Here is an 18,799-nt window from a genome sequence, read left to right on the forward strand (position 1 = left end):
ACTCAAAGTTTTTATCAGTTTTCGGCATTCAGAACTGCAGTGCTTGGCTCTTCCCATTTTTATACCTAATTTATATAAAACAAAAAAATCTACATTAAATGTATAAAATTAAAGCCCTTTACTCACGTTTTGTTGAAAATTTTATCAAATAAAGTTTTTTCGCTTCGCAAAATGTTTAATTTTATCGTTTGGCTCTATTTTAACGCACACGTCATAGCACAGTCAATAGCACCCTTTCACTGATTTGCGAAAAATGAACTCGCAATTGACTTTAGAAATACTTGAATAATATTCAAAGACGATGCTATTATTTATCTACCGTTAGTTCATAGAATATTAGGTTCACAAAAAACTTTTAAATGAGGTAACATCGTCAGCGATTGTGTGGCTTTATTTTATCGCACATCACTGTATGTATAAATAGTTTCAGTTATTTAAATAATAATTTCTATGATTTAAATCAGTAAACATTTATTTTACAGAGGAGCGTAGACTTATAGCGGCTAGTGTACATATATACACCTAAATACAATATGCACCCTAAATACAAAACTCGAAAAATGCCAAATGTTCAGGAATTGCAAAAAACAGTTTCTTCAGTATCTTCTTTGAAGAACGTCTTACTCAAATATTATAGATTTCTAGTTTAACAGAGAAATTAATAGATATTTTTGAGTTAAGCATAATAACAGTTTGAACATCACAATTATTTCATTTCAAATAAAACATTAAACTAACTTTTTTCAAATAAAGAGACACAACTTTTAGAATACAGGGGAAAATTAACGATTTATTTCAGCAGTAGTGACACAACTACAAATATTACTACTATTACGACTTCAACGATATATCAACATTGAGGCTCTCCAGCTCCTTAATAATGATGGCATTACCAGAAGATTAAAGCGAGTAAAACCTTTCGAGTTTGTGCAAAAAAAAAAAATTTAATCATTGTTCAGTATTCAATAGTGACTATAATACATACATATGTATAAATTTACACATATGAAATGAATATCATAGGATAAGCATTTTGTAATTTTAAAACCGTATAAATTTAAGTCAGAAACAAATAGTTTATTGGTATTAATTTACTAGATTGCTATAAAATAAATTCCCCAAAAGGGTGTTTAATAAAATAAAACAACTACAAATATTACTACTATTACAAATTGATATACGGAAAAAATTTTTGATACTTTTTGAGTTGTGACTCTTTTGTATTTAGTGTACGATATCTCGACTCTAGTGATGCTAAAACGTATGATTTAACGCTTTAAAATGAATACTCGTAGAAAGATAAAAATAATTTTCGTAATTTATTATAGTATTTCTAATCGTTAAAAATGATTCCAAAATATATAATAATTTATAAGTGTAGAATATATTGTTATATGGTGTTACATAAGGTCGCAGCAGCCGTTACAAAAATATTGAAAAGGAATCATGCAATGTTTGCTTAATCAGGATTAGAAATGTTTATACATATATACGTACATATGTACATATAGCGTTGGTGTAACCTTGCAAATATGTTGAGTTTTTTCTTACTTTATTATAAAATTAATTAATTTTGATTACACGTTTATTGCGCACATATGTACGTTTATATATATAAAGACAAGTACATACAATGTTAAGATACAATAGTAGGTAATTCTTTGATGTTTTTTTATTTTAATATACGACTCTCAAAAAGTTAGTTAACGTTATATTTATAGTCTTATATACGTATTTATATATACAAGTATATACACATTATAGCTCAGGATTTTAAGGCCAAAAAGTTCAAAGAGTATGTAAAAGTGAATATTTGTTCGTATATGTATATGAATGTGCAAAGTAATGCCCCAAGAGCTGTTAAACATTAAAGTACTTTAGACATTATATTTCACATTTGACATTTTCTTATACTTTCGTGGGTAAAAGATAACGAATTTTTGAGGAACTTTATTGATGTTTCCTTCCTACATGAGCTGAACATCAATTATTTGCTGTCCCAAATGCAAAATAAGTAAAATTTCCACAGTTTTATTTGAGTATACATAACACTTTCTTAATTAAAAAAAAATTTTCAAATCTTCTTCAGGTATAAATCAATATTTCAATATTCACTTGCAAAAAATATAGTTGTTCAGCACGTACCCAAAATAGTAGAGAATTAAACTAAATATATTTATAGGTATACATACATATGTTGCAAAATTAAATTATTTAATTAGAACATGGAAGCCTTATATAATATTTATATATGTACACATGTATATGTATGTAGTTTGCCTAACCTGTAGACCAACCATGGCCAACGTCAACGTCACAATTTTGCATTTATACTTATGTATTATGGTACGCTGCTATGATACTTTGACAGAGAGTATGTTATAAAAAGTTAAAATTCTTTCTTCTTCCAATTAAAAATTGCTTGTCCGTTATGTATATTTAAACCCTGAACAAGATACATATTAAGTTTGCCACGAAGTCTGTAACATGAAGGAAGCGGCCCTATTAAGTAAACTTATATAATATATATAAATGATCAGCGTGACGAGCTGAGTCGATTTAACCATGTCCGTCTGTCTGTTCATCTGAAATTTGGCACATATCCTTTTTCCCAAAGCAGCATGTGAGACAAACTGACCAATCAAACTCAAGCCCCTGTATAGAAAACTTATTTACTTGACAACGTACATTCACAAAAGTTGGCATAAATTATTGCCCGTGGCATCCCTAAAATCTTCGAACAAATTGTTCAGATCGGACAACTATAGCAAATAACTACCATTTAAGCTGACGGTTCAAAATCAAGATCTTTTTATTCCCTTTTCTGCTATAAAAAAATGTAGCTGCGAAGGGTATAATAGCTTCTGTGCAGCCGAAGTTAACGTTTTTTCTTTTTTTTTATTAAAAATAATAGTTAACAAGTAAGGAAGAGCTAAGTTCGGATGTAACCGAATATTTCATACTCTCGCAAAGTCAAATGGTATACTCGTTTGAGATTTCTTTGTGGATTGACTGATATTTTCGGTAGAACGTCAACTATAGGCACTGGGGTTCACATATTTAGTACTTAGGGGCTTGAACAGTTTTGATTCGATTTAGACAATTTTTGGTCACAAGGTGGCATACTTTAAACGTATTATTCACGCAAAGTTTTACCCCGATATAATCATTGTTGCTTGATATGCATAGTGGAAAGGGAAAGAATCAGATGAATTTGAAAATGGTGTTATATGGGAAATAGGCGTGGTTGTAGGCCGATTTCACCCATTTTCGCACTATGACTTAGAAGTATGAAAGATATATAAAGATATGGGGTTTCACCTAAAAGTGGGCGGTGCCACGCCCACTATCTAATTTTGAACGCGGTTCCTATAAAGTCATCTCATACCATCCCAGATATAAAATTTAATGTCTCTGGCGTGTTTAGTGCTTGGTTTATCACGCTTTTAGTATTTTTTAACAGTACCGTTATATGGGGAGTGGGCGGAGTTGCCACCCGATTTCAACTATTTTCACACTGTAGGTAGAGGTTCTAAAAACTTTGCTTCCAGTAAATTTTGTTATTATAGCATTAGCGGTTTAGGAGATATGCACATTAAACTTATTAGGGCCGGGACCACGCCTACTTTAAAAAAAAAAATTTAACTGCAGATGCCCCTCACTAATGTGATCCTGTTTACCAAATAACAGTCTTGTATTTTATTGCGGAGCTTAGTTATGGCAATTTATTTGTTTTTGATTAATGGCGTTTTGTGAGCGTGGCAGTGGTCCGATTACGCCCATCTGCAATACCAACCGTCTCACGGTACCAAGAAACATGTCTACTAAGTTTCATAAAGATATCTCAATTTTTACTGAAGTTAGAGCTTGCACAAACGGACGGACGGACGGACAGACAGTCACCCTGATTTCAATTCGTCTTTTCATCGTAATCATTTATATATATATATATATAACACTATATCTAACTCGATTAGTTTTAGGTGATACAAACAACCGTTCGGTGAACAAAACTATTACACTCTGTAGCAACAGGTTGCGAGAGTATAAAAATCGATTGCCCAATCATCGCATCATACTGTAGCGTTTTGTATGAATTCTACTGGTGCTCGCATGACTGCTGAACGATTTGTTGTGTACATGTGAAACCAGAGAAGTTGCGTTGCTGGCGAGCTCAATTCGTGGGCATACATGGTGTGTTTATATTATGTTATATTAATTTTACTAACATGTGTGTATGAACATTGTGAGGTTTTCCTAATTAAAATTTTGATTTTTAGTTTATGTTCACAGTTTCTTATGACGAAATGATCCCGTTTGTCATTCGTAAAATTTTCTATGTATTTTTATGTGGGAAATTCTTTGATATATGCCGATTTCTTACATTTACCAAGACATTTAACAGTATGCTGTTGTTTACATATATAAAATATTCATCTCATTCTTCCAAAAATTTTAATTAAATTTAATCTCTTATAAATTTCAAGAACTTTAACATTTGCATCGTTTAAGCATTATATAAAAATTTAACTATTGGTTACTTCTTTACATTTATACATATAAATAAATATAGATATTAAAGGCTTTACTTAGGGAAACAATCGTCATTTATTGTAAACCTATTATTTTTACAGGTATTCCTTCTGACGTTGAACTTGTAGAATTGTCGCGAGGTTATACATCTGGCATTGAAGATTGTTTTATTTTCCTATAATGTTCGTATAGGGGCTACTTAAGTAATTCGTAGTTAGCTAAATTTTGTGAAACTTAAAAATTATTCGAATGATGTCCGCCGAGTACTTTGTTCGTTTCCTAATAATTTCCGAGCAGCTAAATTCATCTCCTCCAGCGTCATATCTAAAGCCTCTTGCATTTCACGAGTTGCTTGACCAACAAATTCTGAGTCGCAATATTTTCCTAGACCTTCTGCAACTAGTACCTGCATGAATGTAATATAATATATGTATACATATGATGCTTTTATATGGCTTAAACCAACTCAATTTAATTAGTACCAAATATAAATCACGCGAACTTCTCTAATATTACAAGGTGCGGTCCAAAGTAAACAGTAAAAAAGTAACAAAGTAAACTCTAGTGGCGCCATCTATATGTCGACTAGTGCGTTAGAATCTGCTTTCCTTTATCGACTTCCAGTAAAAATTTCATGACATTTAATCAATTGGGAGTGAAGTTATTGCGTTTTAAGTGGCAGTATGTTTTTGTCATCGGAGCGAAAATGAGCTTCGAACAAAGAGCCAACATTAAATTTTGTTTTAAAATTGGTAAAATTTTTGTCGAAACGTTTCAATTGATGAAACAAGTTTATGGCGATGATTGCCTATCCCGTAGCAGAGTGCGCGAGTGCTTTCAACATTTAAAGTGGTCGCGAGGACATAAATGAGAAATGAGCCGAAACCCAAAAAATCGCGCCTGGAGAAGTCAAAAGTGAAGACAATGCTGATTTGTTTTTATGATTCCAAGCGTATTGTCCACAAAGAATTTGTTCCACCCGGCCAAAACGTTAATGCGGTATTCTACCTTGGAGTTTTGAAGCCTTTGGTGTGCCGTATTTAACGTGTTCGGCCCGAATATCGCGAAGATAGAAGTTATTAAGTATTTTGAATAAAATTAATTGATTTTGCCGATAAAACCATTTGTTCTGTCTTTTTTTTAAAAGTCCTGTTTACCTTGGAACGCACCTTGTATAATACGAAAAACTGTTCTTTTATTGCAATGCTGAATTTAAACAGAATTTGAAATTCATTTAATCTGAGACATATTTGAGAACAAATCATTTGTTTTTATTTAGTATATATATTTAATTTTTGAAAATTTTCTTGAAAAAATATTCTAAACGAAATTATAAAACCATCCCAACTTTTATCATACGTAGTATCAACCAAGTTGCGTGGATCAACAATTCTAATATATAGTTATGTACACATACCATAATAAACATGTCATTACATACCCCGCCAACGAGACTTTCTGCAGGACCATTGACTTTAGATAAAGTTGCTGAAGGATGGGGATCATAAAGGCTACCTATTTTTGTTGGCATCGCACGATCGTGGCCACGAATACCATTTGCTGAAATTTATTTAAAAAGATTATAAAGTTATCATTAGAAAAACTTATATTTTAAAAATGTATATATTTATATATATGTAGATACAATTTATAGGATTAGTGTTGAACTAAACTCGAATAGCAACTGGCAAGCTACAAACATATATCCATATTGCGAGTTGATCATAACAATATTAGTACATAACCATTCTTATGAACTTTTATCGCTCCTTCTCTACTAATAATAATCAAAATTCCAAACTTATGAATAGGTACAAGGTATATGATATGTAATTAAGACGCACAAAACAATTAGGGTTTCACAAGTTATACGATGCGTCGTTTATAATTTTATAAACTTCAGAAATAATGTAAAAAAATGCATACATACAACAATGAAGTATCAAGCAAATCGCATAATATTCAATGCTAATGCAAACAGCTTAGCCAAGGCGCAGGGATAATAAGGGACGCTAATAAATGATATTTGTAGTCGTTTGCCGAGATTAGTTTAATCTGTAGTTTATTATTGCATCACTAATAATGCACCAAAATGCAAATTGAAGCATATCTAAATCGTAAAAATGCAAAAGAAAGTGGCAAGATTTCGTTTCGTGAAGTACAAGTACATATGCATATGTTTATTTTACATCGTTATTTAGGTATGCTTATGCTGCTGTCAAGGTGGCGGTAGACGTACTGCAGCTCCTTAGGGAGGTGAGCGTTCACTCCGGCAACAGAGTGGCAATACAAGTGCTGAGCTCGGTAACTGTGGCTCAAAGCTAGTCAAGGAGTGTCTGCCCTCACTAGAAATATCATCAACTTCATCATCACACTCGTTTGGGTGCCTGGTCTCAGCGGAATTGCTGGCAACTGCAAAACCGATGAGCTTTTAGCCTAAAGCAGAACACAGAAGATCTACTGAATCTAAAGTTGATCTTGCCGCAATTGTAGGAGTTCTCACTGGACACTGTCCAATACGAATTTATGCGGTAAGGCTAAAAATCTTGTCGGACGCTGGTGGTCAGAGTTGTTTGTAGGTGGGTGAGGTGGAAACATCTAGGCACTTTCTCCTCCATTTTCCAGCCTTTGCACGACTGAGGCTCCAACAACTCGGTAGTCTTGTAGTCTTACCTTCGACAAACCAGAAGACTTAGTCAAAACTGACATTAGCCGTCTCAACAAATTTTGTGATAGGCTCAAAGCGCTTCGTCGATTTGTAAGGGTCTCATGATGCAGTGTATAAGAGTTTTAAAGTACCACAACGTTCCAAGCTGTCCAAGCAGGATCCCTGTTAGAAGCGACCTCTTAATCTAAACCAACCTAACCCAGGCATGATAATCTCCCGCAGTGTTGGCACCATTTGACCCTGTCGATGAGTTACAAACGATCAATGCTCTTAAAAACATTATAATATAAACTACTCTTTCTCAATAAAGAGATCTGTAAACTTACAATAATAAAATTGGAAAGAATTTTATCCACGATAACGCGTAAGGCTACAGTCAACCACCAACGATATAATCTTCAGTACGACAATATAATATATACATTTGTCTTGCAATTAAAACCAAATAAAAATTAATATCTAATAGTTCTTGTGCAAATATATACGACAAATTTTTTCAGATATGACCTTGGAAATCAAGATGAATGGGGAAAAGAAATTAATTAATCATTATATCACATTTATAAATATTTATAAGATTAGCTTTTACTTTACCAAAATATGACAATTGAAATTCAATACACTTCTTCAGTTTTTACTTTTCAAACATCTTTCGTACACATCGTATTTATAGTTAAGCCCTAAGGCAAAATATTTTTAACTGAATAAAGCAGATAATCAAAAGTAATGACGTTCATAGGTTTAACAAGTAAGGAAGCACTAAGATCGGTTGTAACCGAATATTTTATACTCTGCAAATTTTCAGAGATCAAAAATATTGCATGAAAATTCAATAATCAATGTCCATCGAAACTAAGATTTATTACAATCTTATTTACATCTTATTAACTTATATAATAGATCATAGACTTACTAAATTGCTAAGATATCTTATAAACTGATGGATATATACGGTACAAAGCCAACCGGAAGTTTGAATCCTATACCGTATCTTATATTATTGCAGGTATATGGGAGATAGTGACAGTATTGGACTGATTTTATCTATTTTTGGCTTTACCACATATTACTAACAGAAAAAGATGCTCTCTGAGTTTCATTAGGTTCCTATCATACCATCACCAACATTTCGATAATGTGTTTTTTTTCGCTCTATTGATCGTTTCCCAAACGTCTACAATTGATGACAGAAAGGGAAGTGGTCGTCCTCGCGTTTTTTGAAACAATTTAGCATAAAACTGATCGCGAACGCATTCACAGAAATCCCCTAACAAATCTAAAAATTATGTGAAGGTAAATGGATATATCGACCAGATCAATGTAAAGACATATTCGATATGATCTCCGAATGAAAGCCTTCTTTGGTCAACTGGTCATATTTTGGCAAGGCGCTTGAAGTAAATTAGGTTCAATAGATGCAATGGCCTTGAAAGTATCTATTTTACAGGGGAAACAAGTTTCACTGTTGAAGAAGATTTTAATAAGCAAAACGAAAAAATCGACACAAAAACTTCCAAAGTATCTATTTTACAGGGGAAACAAGTGAAACTTATTATTTTATTTTATTTATATACTTTACTACTACTATGAGGAATTGAACATGATTTAAATTCTATGATTTAAAATTCTATTAGGGCATGTCTGTTACTAACACCATCGATGGATGGCCAATGAAAAATTAAAATATCACATTTCAAAAATTAAGGTATCACAATTGGAGTTTTCAACAAAAGGTCTTTAATAAATAAATCTATAAAATTAGTAACCCCCAGTGAAAGTTTATAAAAAATGAGTAAATATACTTATGATTGTGAATTAAAAGTCTGAATTAATATAAAATACAAATTCTCAATTAAGGACATTTCGATGGAAAATATTAGGTTATAATTATATAAAATATTCTAATCAAATGAATATACTTTCGAACGAGCACATGCATGTATTAAAATTAATATTGAAATTATAAATTGGAATTTGTTTTATTACAATAATTAGATTTATGAGGCAATGAAAGTTAGGACAAAGGACTCCACCTCTTGGTTTGAAGTTTTGTGCATTTATCGATGTTATATACGTAGTCATAGTCACACGAATAAATAGTTAGTACCATGTAAACGCGAATTCCTAAAATACATATAAGAACAAACATTTTCAATCCACATAAGTTTTGTTATGTACAAAATTTTGTTCCGGAAGAAATGTTGTGGGAAACTGCTGAAACTGAACTGAACTGAAAAAGATATGTCATGTTTTTAGTAATAAAATGTAATTTGAACCTGTTGAAATGTGTAGGACGAACTTCCATACTTGTTAATGTTGAGAGAGTAGCGACGCTATCACCAGTGTTATTACTGCAAGATCGGATGGAATTATTGGCAAACACACTGGAATACTTATAAAAATGTTGGTACCCTTTGCGTTAGTAACCTAACTTAATCGCATTTGAAATAGCATTTCGTTTTCAAATTTAATTCGTCCTTTTTATCGGAAATTAATTTTTGGAAACTTGTGATTTTTGATTTTATGTATGTATATAGGTATATAAGTACAATATTTCGAATGCATATACGATGGGAATGCGACATTTTTTCCTGTTTGTATATAAAAGCATATAAATTAATAAATTATATATAAATTAATGTGTATATATAAATATATACGCTTGTAAAAATGTTTCCAATACGATGTTTCAGCAATACGAGGTCCTTTGACTCAAACCATTGGAACTAGGAAAAGAAAAAATTTTGCGTTTTATAAATTTGTTTGTACTTTCTTATGAGATCATTGAGAATCGAGTATAAAATTATATCGAATTTATGAAATTTTAAATAACTTTACTTGACTTTTGTCTATATACAGAACAAAATGAAAAAAATACTATCGTTTTGTACGCAAAACTTCTGTGATGTTATAAAAAAGTTTAATTGGGCGAAAATAGTGCCATCAACCCCATCCTACAATAATTCATTATGAATCCTCGACATCCCTCATTACTTTGCAAATTTAAAACAATATTACCGTGAAGGATATATCTAACATTATACATACATATATGCTGTAGTTAAACGACCAACTATTTTGAATAGCACTAACACTTGGAATTAGAAGCAGTTTAAACCGTTCAGATACAATACATCCTATCGTAGTAATTGAGTTAAGTGAATATGAGGAAGTACTAGACAAAATACATATTACATTCTAAACTAAAAGCAATATAAACTCATAAGATACTGTCCTGACGAATCTTTATGGTGCCATTTCATTAATCTGCTGCAATATTCTATACAGCATAACTAAATCGCTCAAGAAGAGAAATATCATCTATAATATAAAAATGAATCGCAAAATGTGTTGGTAAGCGCATAACTCAACAACGCCTGGACCAATTTAGCTAAATCTTTTTTTTAAATTTTCGTTGAAGTTCAAGGATGGTTTTTACGGCGATAAAAATTAGAATTATTGCTGGAAAAACCCTAAAAATAGCCCTTTTCTCCCATACAAATGATTTGTAACTAAAACGTAGTCAATTTGAGCTTTATTGCTATGGTATAAAGTTCATATTAAATTACAAGCACTCACTGTTGTCTAAGCAATGTAGGTGTGTTCCTAACGTCAAAGATCATATCTATCAAAACAATGTGCGTGTGTGCGTTGGAGCTCAGAATATATAGTTGGAGGAGTTTAATGTGGCGTTCCGAAACTCGCGGACCAACAGTGTTTTATTATTTTTAATATCCAAATTTTAAGTACGGCTTAAAAGGATTTGACTTCAAGTCATATAAAATTTAAAAAGAAAAAAGTTGTGTGTTACCTAATCTACTGAGTTTGCTTTTGACGACTGATACACGAAACAAATTCGTATATAGTTTTTTGTGCAGAGTGTTTACTTAGTTAGTGTTTGTTTAGTTCGTGATTAGTGAAAAAATAATTTATATTTGATATGCCTCCTATAAGACGAAGCAATTTAGGTAGAAGAACCAGAAATGCTACAAACCAAGCTAATTACCGATCTAATCGTACTGCACAAGAACGTGACGACGGAAATGAACGTGAAAGAATTCGGATATCACAAACGCGTGAAGCGCGAGCGCGACATTCAACTAATAATCGCGCAAGTTTGAATCGAGCTGCTTTCAGTTACGATGTGTCAATTGACTACAGTAACTACCAATGTGTTGTTATTGGTTCTATGAACTCGGTTTGCTCACACTGTAAGGCATTAAAATACAAAAACGAAGCCAATGGATTGTGTTGCGCAAATGGTAAAGTGAAATTGATACCATTGGATCCACCACCAGAACCATTGTACTCATTGGTTTCAGGAATAGGAACAGATTCTATACACTTTTTGACACATATCCAACAATATAACAATTGCTTTCAAATGACTTCATTTGGGGCAACAAATGTAGTTCGGGAAAATTTTATGCCAACTTTCAAGGTATGTATTATAGCAGTTACTCATAATTATTTTAGCGAACAAAATTTTTTGGCACCAAAGTTAAGATGTGTCACTAATCTTCAATTTCTTAATCACTTATATATCACTTAGTCATCATATTATATGGGGATTTAGTTTCAGTGACACTTTTATTATATTTTATATTTAATAGATATTAGTTAAAACTAAATATATACATCCAATCCATTAATTTATACCACACCATAATATTTTTTTTTTATTTACAGATACAAGGGCAAATATATCACAGAGCAGGTTCACTGTTACCAGTGTCAGATAACGACAACAAATTCCTGCAAATTTATTTTATGGGCAATTCACCACAAGAAATTGATCTGCGTTGTGCACATAACAATTTAGTAAAGAGGTCTATTGTAGAACAATTACAAACTTTATTTCATCAACACAATCAATTGATTATATTGTTTAAAACTGCCTTGGATCTGATGCCATCCGATAATCACAAAATTGTAATCAGAGCTGATAAAACACCTGCAGGTCAACATACAAGACGTTTTAATGCACCAACTATTGATGAAGTTGCTATCGTTGTAGTTGGAGAAAACTTGGAATCCCGTGATATTGTTTTACATCGTCGGAATGATCAATTACAACGTATAAAGGAAACACACCGCTCATATGATGCACTGCAATATCCCATTATATTATGGCAAGGTGAAGATGGCTACGATTTCTCAATAAAAATGATAAATCCCATTACAGGTAACTAAAATATCTCAGTCATTATATTATGTATTTTGAATGTTATTAAAATAAAATCTATTTACAGGTTCTGAAACCAACAAAAAAGTCAGTTCAATGAACTATTATTCATACCGCCTAATGATTCGGGAAAATGAAGATAATCACATATTGAAATGTCGGCGATTATATCACAAATATGTTGTTGATATGTATGTTAAAATTGAAACGGAGAGATTAACATTCATCAGGTTGAATCAAACTAAACTCCGATCTGAAGAGTATGTTCACCTTCGAGATGCGATTAATACTGATGGAAATGCACAGAATGTCGGTCGGATGACTATTCTTCCAGCAACATACATCGGAAGCCCTCGGCATATGCACGAATATGCTCAAGATGCCATGTCGTATGTTCGTCATTATGGTACAGCAGATTTGTTCATCACATTTACATGCAATCCACAATGGATAGAAATCAAGCAGGAGTTATTCCCTGGGCAATCACCCATTGATCGTCATGATATTACAGCCAGAGTCTTTAGACAAAAGTTGAAATCTTTAATGGATTTCATCGTAAAACATAATGTGTTTGGTGAGACACGCTGCTGGATGTATTCTGTGGAGTGGCAGAAACGAGGATTGCCACATGCACACATTTTGATTTGGTTGGTTGAAAAGATAAGGCCAAATGAAGTTGATGCAGTGATATCAGCTGAAATCCCTAATGTACAAGTAGATCCTGGATTGCATGAGGTAGTTATCAAAAACATGATACATGGTCCCTGTGGAACTCTTAATCAAAATTCACCGTGTATGATGGATGGTAAATGTTCAAAACGATATCCACGGACATTAATATCGGAAACAATTACTGGTAATGACGGTTATCCATTGTATCGTCGCAGATCGACAGCAGACAATGGAAAATCAACAATTGTCAAATTAAATCAACAAGATATTGAAATAGATAATCGTTGGATTGTTCCATATTCACCCATTTTATCAAAGACATTCAAAGCACACATCAACGTTGAATCTTGCCATTCAGTGAAATCTATTAAATACATTTGCAAATATGTAACCAAAGGGAGTGATATGGCTGTGATTGGAATTGGTGCAGAGAATTCCAATGATGAAGTTACCCAATACCAAATGGGCCGCTACGTCAGTAGTAATGAAGCAGTTTGGCGAATATTTTCATTTCCTATTCATGAGAGACACCCTTCTGTTGTTCACTTAGCTGTGCATTTAGAAAATGGACAAAGAGTGTATTTTACAGCACAGAACGCAGTACAAAGAGCTGCTCAGCCACCATCTACTACATTAACCAGTTTTTTTGAGACATGCCAAAACGATTATTTCGCACAAACATTGCTATATTCTGAAATGCCAAAATATTATACCTGGAATCAATCCTCAAGGAGATTTATACGACGGAAACAAGGAAAACCAGTTCCAGGATATACAGATGTATATTCCACCGATGCGATTGGCCGGATTTATTCAGTACATCCAAGCAATGATGAATGTTTTTACTTACGACTGCTATTAGTCAATGTACGTGGCCCAACATCATTCCAACAGTTACGAACTGTTGATGGTGAATTGTGTGGATCCTACAGAGAAGCCTGTCAACGTTTGCAATTGCTTGAAAATGACGCTCATTGGGATCAAACTCTCAATGATGCTGTAATATCATCACACGCTCACCAAATACGAACATTGTTTTCTATAATCATATCTACATGCTTCCCATCAAACCCAATTGATTTGTGGATCAAGTACAAAGATTATATGTGTGATGATATTTTGTATCAAATACGGAATAGAATGGGAAATCCAAATATACAAATCAGTGAAGAAATTTACAATGAAGTATTGATTTCAATTGAGGACATGTGCTTGATAATGTCAAACAAACTATTAATTCAATTAGGCCTGACCGCGCCCAATCGTCCAATGCATGACGCTTTTAACCAAGAGCTGCATCGAGAAAAACTGTATGATCTCAACTTTTTGAAAGAATTAATTCAAACAAATCTTCCACTGTTAAATGAACAACAGAAGTATGTATTTGAAACTCTTATGAAAGTAACAAATGATGAAACTGGAGGCATTTACTTCTTAGATGCACCTGGTGGTACAGGAAAAACTTTTTTGATTTCATTAATATTAGCAACAATTCGCTCACAAAATAAAATTGCACTTGCACTCGCTTCGTCGGGAATCGCAGCAACTTTGCTTGAAGGTGGTCTAACAGCCCATTCAGCACTAAAATTGCCATTAAATATGCAAAGCAATGAAACTCCAACCTGCAACGTTTCGAAGAACTCTGCAATGGCAAAGGTTTTGCAGCAATGTAAATTGATTGTTTGGGATGAATGCACGATGGCACATAAAAAATCTTTGGAGGCTTTAGACAGAACCTTAAAAGATCTACGGAGCAATAATAACCAATTTGGTGGTGCAATGATTTTATTAGCAGGAGATTTTCGTCAAACATTGCCAGTGATTCCACGATCAACGCCAGCTGATGAACTCAATGCATGTCTAAAGTCCTCCAATTTGTGGAAACATGTCAAAGTACTTCATTTAAGTAAGAATATGCGTGTCGAATTGCAAAATGACCAATCTGGAAACGTATTCTCTAAACAACTCATTGACATTGGTAATGGCAAATTTCCTATAGACATGTTGACTGGCTGCATTAACTTTCCTCAAAGTTTTTGTCAGTTAACTCGATCAAAAGATGAACTTATTCAGAAGGTGTTTCCAGATGTTTCTCAAAATTACAGAAACCATGATTGGTTGAGCGAACGAGCTATACTGGCTGCAAAAAACATAGATGTAAATGAATTAAATTTCAAAATTTAAGAACAAATTACAGGCGAATTGAGGATATATAAATCAGTTGATTCGGCTACTAATCAAGATGATGTAGTCAACTATCCACCGGAATTTTTAAACTCGCTGGATTTGCCAGGATTGCCACCTCACAATCTTCAATTAAAGGTTGGATCGGTGGTTATAATGTTGCGAAATATCAACCAACCGCGTCTTTGCAACGGTACACGGTTAGCGATAAAAAAATTACTAAACAATGTGATAGAAGCAACTATACTCAAAGGAAAGTATAAAGGCGAAGATGTTCTTATACCGCGCATCCCAATGATTCCGACTGATGTGCCATTTGAGTTTAAACGACTACAGTTTCCAGTGCGGCTTGCTTTTGCTATGACTATAAACAAGTCCCAGGGGCAATCATTAAGTGTTTGTGGTATTAATCTAGAAAACCCATGTTTCTCACATGGTCAATTGTATGTTGCCTGTTCCCGTGTTGGAAAACCATCAGATTTGTTTATCTATGCGCCAGGTAATCAAACAAAAGACATCGTATACCACAAGGCACTACAATGATAATAATAATAATTATGATTCACATGATTAACAATAAAGCGATTACTTATTTTTAAATCCTTATATATGTTTTATTTAATTATTTTTTATTCACAACGCCCTATCACCAGGGTGACGGTTCTGTTCAGGAGAATTTTTTAAAATACGTAGGCGAAAAAAATGCCAAATTACAAATCTTTTTGACAGGACGAAGTCTGTCGGGTCAGCTAGTAATATATATATATGTATGTATATTCGACAGAATGATGCAATAAATAATGACAGCTAGGAAATATTCAATGCATTACCTGCTAGCAGTAAGATTGTTTTTATATATAAAATACCTAATCAGCAAGCAATTCCGAACTAGGTGTTTAGAATATAGCTTACTAGTGAATAGTGAGGTATGACTGATTTAAAATAAAAACATTAGTTTTTATACAAGCTTCCAAATATGAAAAATCTTAATGGATTGTAATAATGAAAGAAGATGCATGCAAATCTGAAAAAGAATACCCTGCTCTAAAAATGATGTACTTGTCCAGGCGATATGAATATAATTCGTTATTTAATAATGGTTAATTAATGATCAGGTGACACAACGTGACTTCTTAGCTCACTACCCGACAGTGCCAGTTTTATGAACACTCAATAGTATTAGTATTATTGGAGTTATTGTATCGTCTAAAAATGTAACAAGTATATATAATGCAAGGATATCTTGAAAGAAGAGGGATGTTCTCGAAATTTTGCAACGTCTACAGGGCTGCTCTTTGGATCACAATTTGCCAACATATAAAAGCTTGAGCAAAAATGTTCAACTGTCCAAGCTTCATTTAGAATCATTCAAAAGCGGAAATTACTAGCGGAATAAGAACTATGGGTAAACCAAATTAGTATTTTTTTTATATTATAACCAATGGTCAATAATTGGAAAGACCACAATAAATATTAGTAGAATCGTGGATTAGATGCAGTGTAACTTCATTAAAAATTAAGAGCTACGTAAAAAATAATGAAATTTTAATAGTCAAACTTCATTAGAAAGCAAAAAGGACTCATAAAACCAATACACAAAATAATAAACGATTTTAACCTAAGGATTGTCTTCCATATTGTCTTACCATTATTGTAAGGGTGCAATGAAAACCCGGGAGTGGAGCTGCTGAAATGGAATTCCGGTACAATTGTAAACAAACATATGAAAAATTAAATAATAAAAAATATCTCTACAGAATTCAAAATCAGCATGTTTCATATACTCGTTATACCTGATTTACTCGTACAGACATTAAATATTATCCACAACTGTTAATTTGTTAAGAACACTATCCTATGTGTAACAAAGGTTGAACTTGCTATCCTAACATCACGGAACTAATACGAATGTTTTGCTGCGCAGGCTATATTATTATTATTTTTTTTGAAGTATTGATGGTCACTATACTCAAAAAACAAATGTATTTAAGTGAACTTGAAATGTACCATACGAGTGCAATAGTACAGAAACTCCATAACATATACAAATTAAAGGTATATTCACCAGAATTGCTCGAATTACTACTCGAAATCAAAAAGGTTTGATTCAAATATACAACTAATTAAAATTCATTGTCTTTCTATTTTTGTGTAATGATAATAAAAATATTATATTTCATGGCCCTAGACATGGAAGAAAGGAAAAAAATAAAACTTGAATAAATCCTCCAAAAGTGAATGATTTATTTTAACATTTAGTCATCTACTAATCCAAACACGGGCGCGTGTTACGTAAAACAGTGGCTTCTTAACATTGTTAAACATATTTTTTTTTCTAAAATATAATAAATAAATACTACTGCAAATTTACCGGAACATATAACATTCGTTTAATAACTATATATTTTGGTAGTACTCACTCATAAGATTCTGTTGCCGCAAAAGGACTTTCCTGATTTGTTATACGCCCGGAAGTAAGTGTTAGCAAGTTGTTTCCATCGTTCCCGCTACTCATGACAAGTGGGCGCATGGATATGCTCTCACTAAATGTACGAATATCACCAGGAGAATTAAAGTCATGGTATTCAGTGGTATTACTGCCACCGCCCTCAGTCGGTTGGGAACCAAATCTTGCTTGCATCAGACTTTTTGTAATATGATTTATGCTGTCAGATACATTGCAGCGATTGGCGTCGTACATCGGATTCAAATTGAAGGAATCAGCAGCACTAGGCGTTGATTCGGTACCACCAATATCTCCATTTAACTGTGATTTTTGATTTTTCCGATTATGCCTAAAGCTGTTACCATGTCGTCGAAAAGATGACCATACTGTACCAAACAACGTATGATGCCTCTAATGTAGAAAAAGAACATATAAAACTTTAATAAAATATATGAATTTTTCCTGCGGTACATTTTTGTGTGCAAGTTGCAGGAACCAATTTTTGGTATATTTTAGTATTACATGCACCTACCAATATGGTCTATTTATATCATATCTGGCTTTCGACCAAATAATGTAGGTCTAATGTAGTTTTATTTGCTTGTTTTTTAGCATTTTAAATCAGAATTCACGAACTTAAAACTCATTATATCTTCAATTGTGTTAATCTTAATGAAATTGTTTAATTCTCTTGTATAGTATTTCTACTAAACAACTGAGTTTTTTTTTCGTAAAAATACTGACCAAACCTACTGTATGCATATAAAACAAGAAAAAACGTTAACTTCGGCCCCAAAGGCCCCTTACATGAACTTGATTCCGAACGTTCAATTTGTATGGCAGCTATATGATATAGTGATCTGATCTGACCAATTTCTGCGGAGAATAATTTGTTGCCATAAGCAAGAACTCGTGTCTAATTTCGTGAAGATACCTCGTCAAATAAAAAAATTTTCCATGCAAGCACTTTACTCCGATCGTTCAGTTAATATGGCAGCTGCATGTCATAGTCATCCGATCTATACAGTTTCTTCGGCGATTGGATTAATGCCTTAAATAATGATACGTGCCAAATTTCGTGAAGATACCTCGTCAAATGAAAGAGTTTTCC

At 33.0% G+C, this 18,799-nt stretch overlaps 2 protein-coding genes across 15 annotated transcripts in view; one reads left to right on the top strand and one right to left on the bottom strand.

Moving 5' to 3' along the window:
* Window positions 1-762: 762 nt before the first annotated feature.
* The window catches only part of Ca-alpha1D (Ca[2+]-channel protein alpha[[1]] subunit D), a 74,550-nt gene continuing 56,513 nt past the window's right edge, over window positions 763-18,799 (bottom strand). For 10 of the 14 annotated variants that reach the window (XM_070112360.1, XM_070112365.1, XM_070112364.1 and 7 more), the window contains 4 exons: window positions 17,663-18,099; window positions 16,889-16,929; window positions 5,975-6,093; window positions 763-4,939 (listed from right to left, as the gene is read on the bottom strand). In XM_070112360.1, coding sequence (XP_069968461.1) covers window positions 4,775-4,939; window positions 5,975-6,093; window positions 16,889-16,929; window positions 17,663-18,099 — 762 coding nt within the window. In that variant the 3' untranslated portion in view covers window positions 763-4,774. Of the gene's footprint in view, window positions 4,940-5,974; window positions 6,094-9,315; window positions 9,432-9,477; window positions 9,793-9,861; window positions 9,928-16,888; window positions 16,930-17,662; window positions 18,100-18,799 lie in introns of those variants that run through there. The other 4 variants (XM_070112358.1, XR_011397244.1, XR_011397243.1 and 1 more) reach the window with 4 other exon arrangements.
* On the top strand, window positions 12,461-15,785 carry LOC138858046 (uncharacterized). The gene is made up of 2 exons (XM_070112518.1): window positions 12,461-15,036; window positions 15,256-15,785. Exons 1-2 carry the CDS (start codon window positions 12,483-12,485, stop codon window positions 15,783-15,785), a joined length of 3,084 nt encoding a protein of 1,027 aa, XP_069968619.1. The 5' UTR covers window positions 12,461-12,482.

This window comes from Bactrocera oleae, chromosome X, assembly GCF_042242935.1.
Source record: "Bactrocera oleae isolate idBacOlea1 chromosome X, idBacOlea1, whole genome shotgun sequence".
NCBI lineage: Eukaryota > Metazoa > Arthropoda > Insecta > Diptera > Tephritidae > Bactrocera > Bactrocera oleae.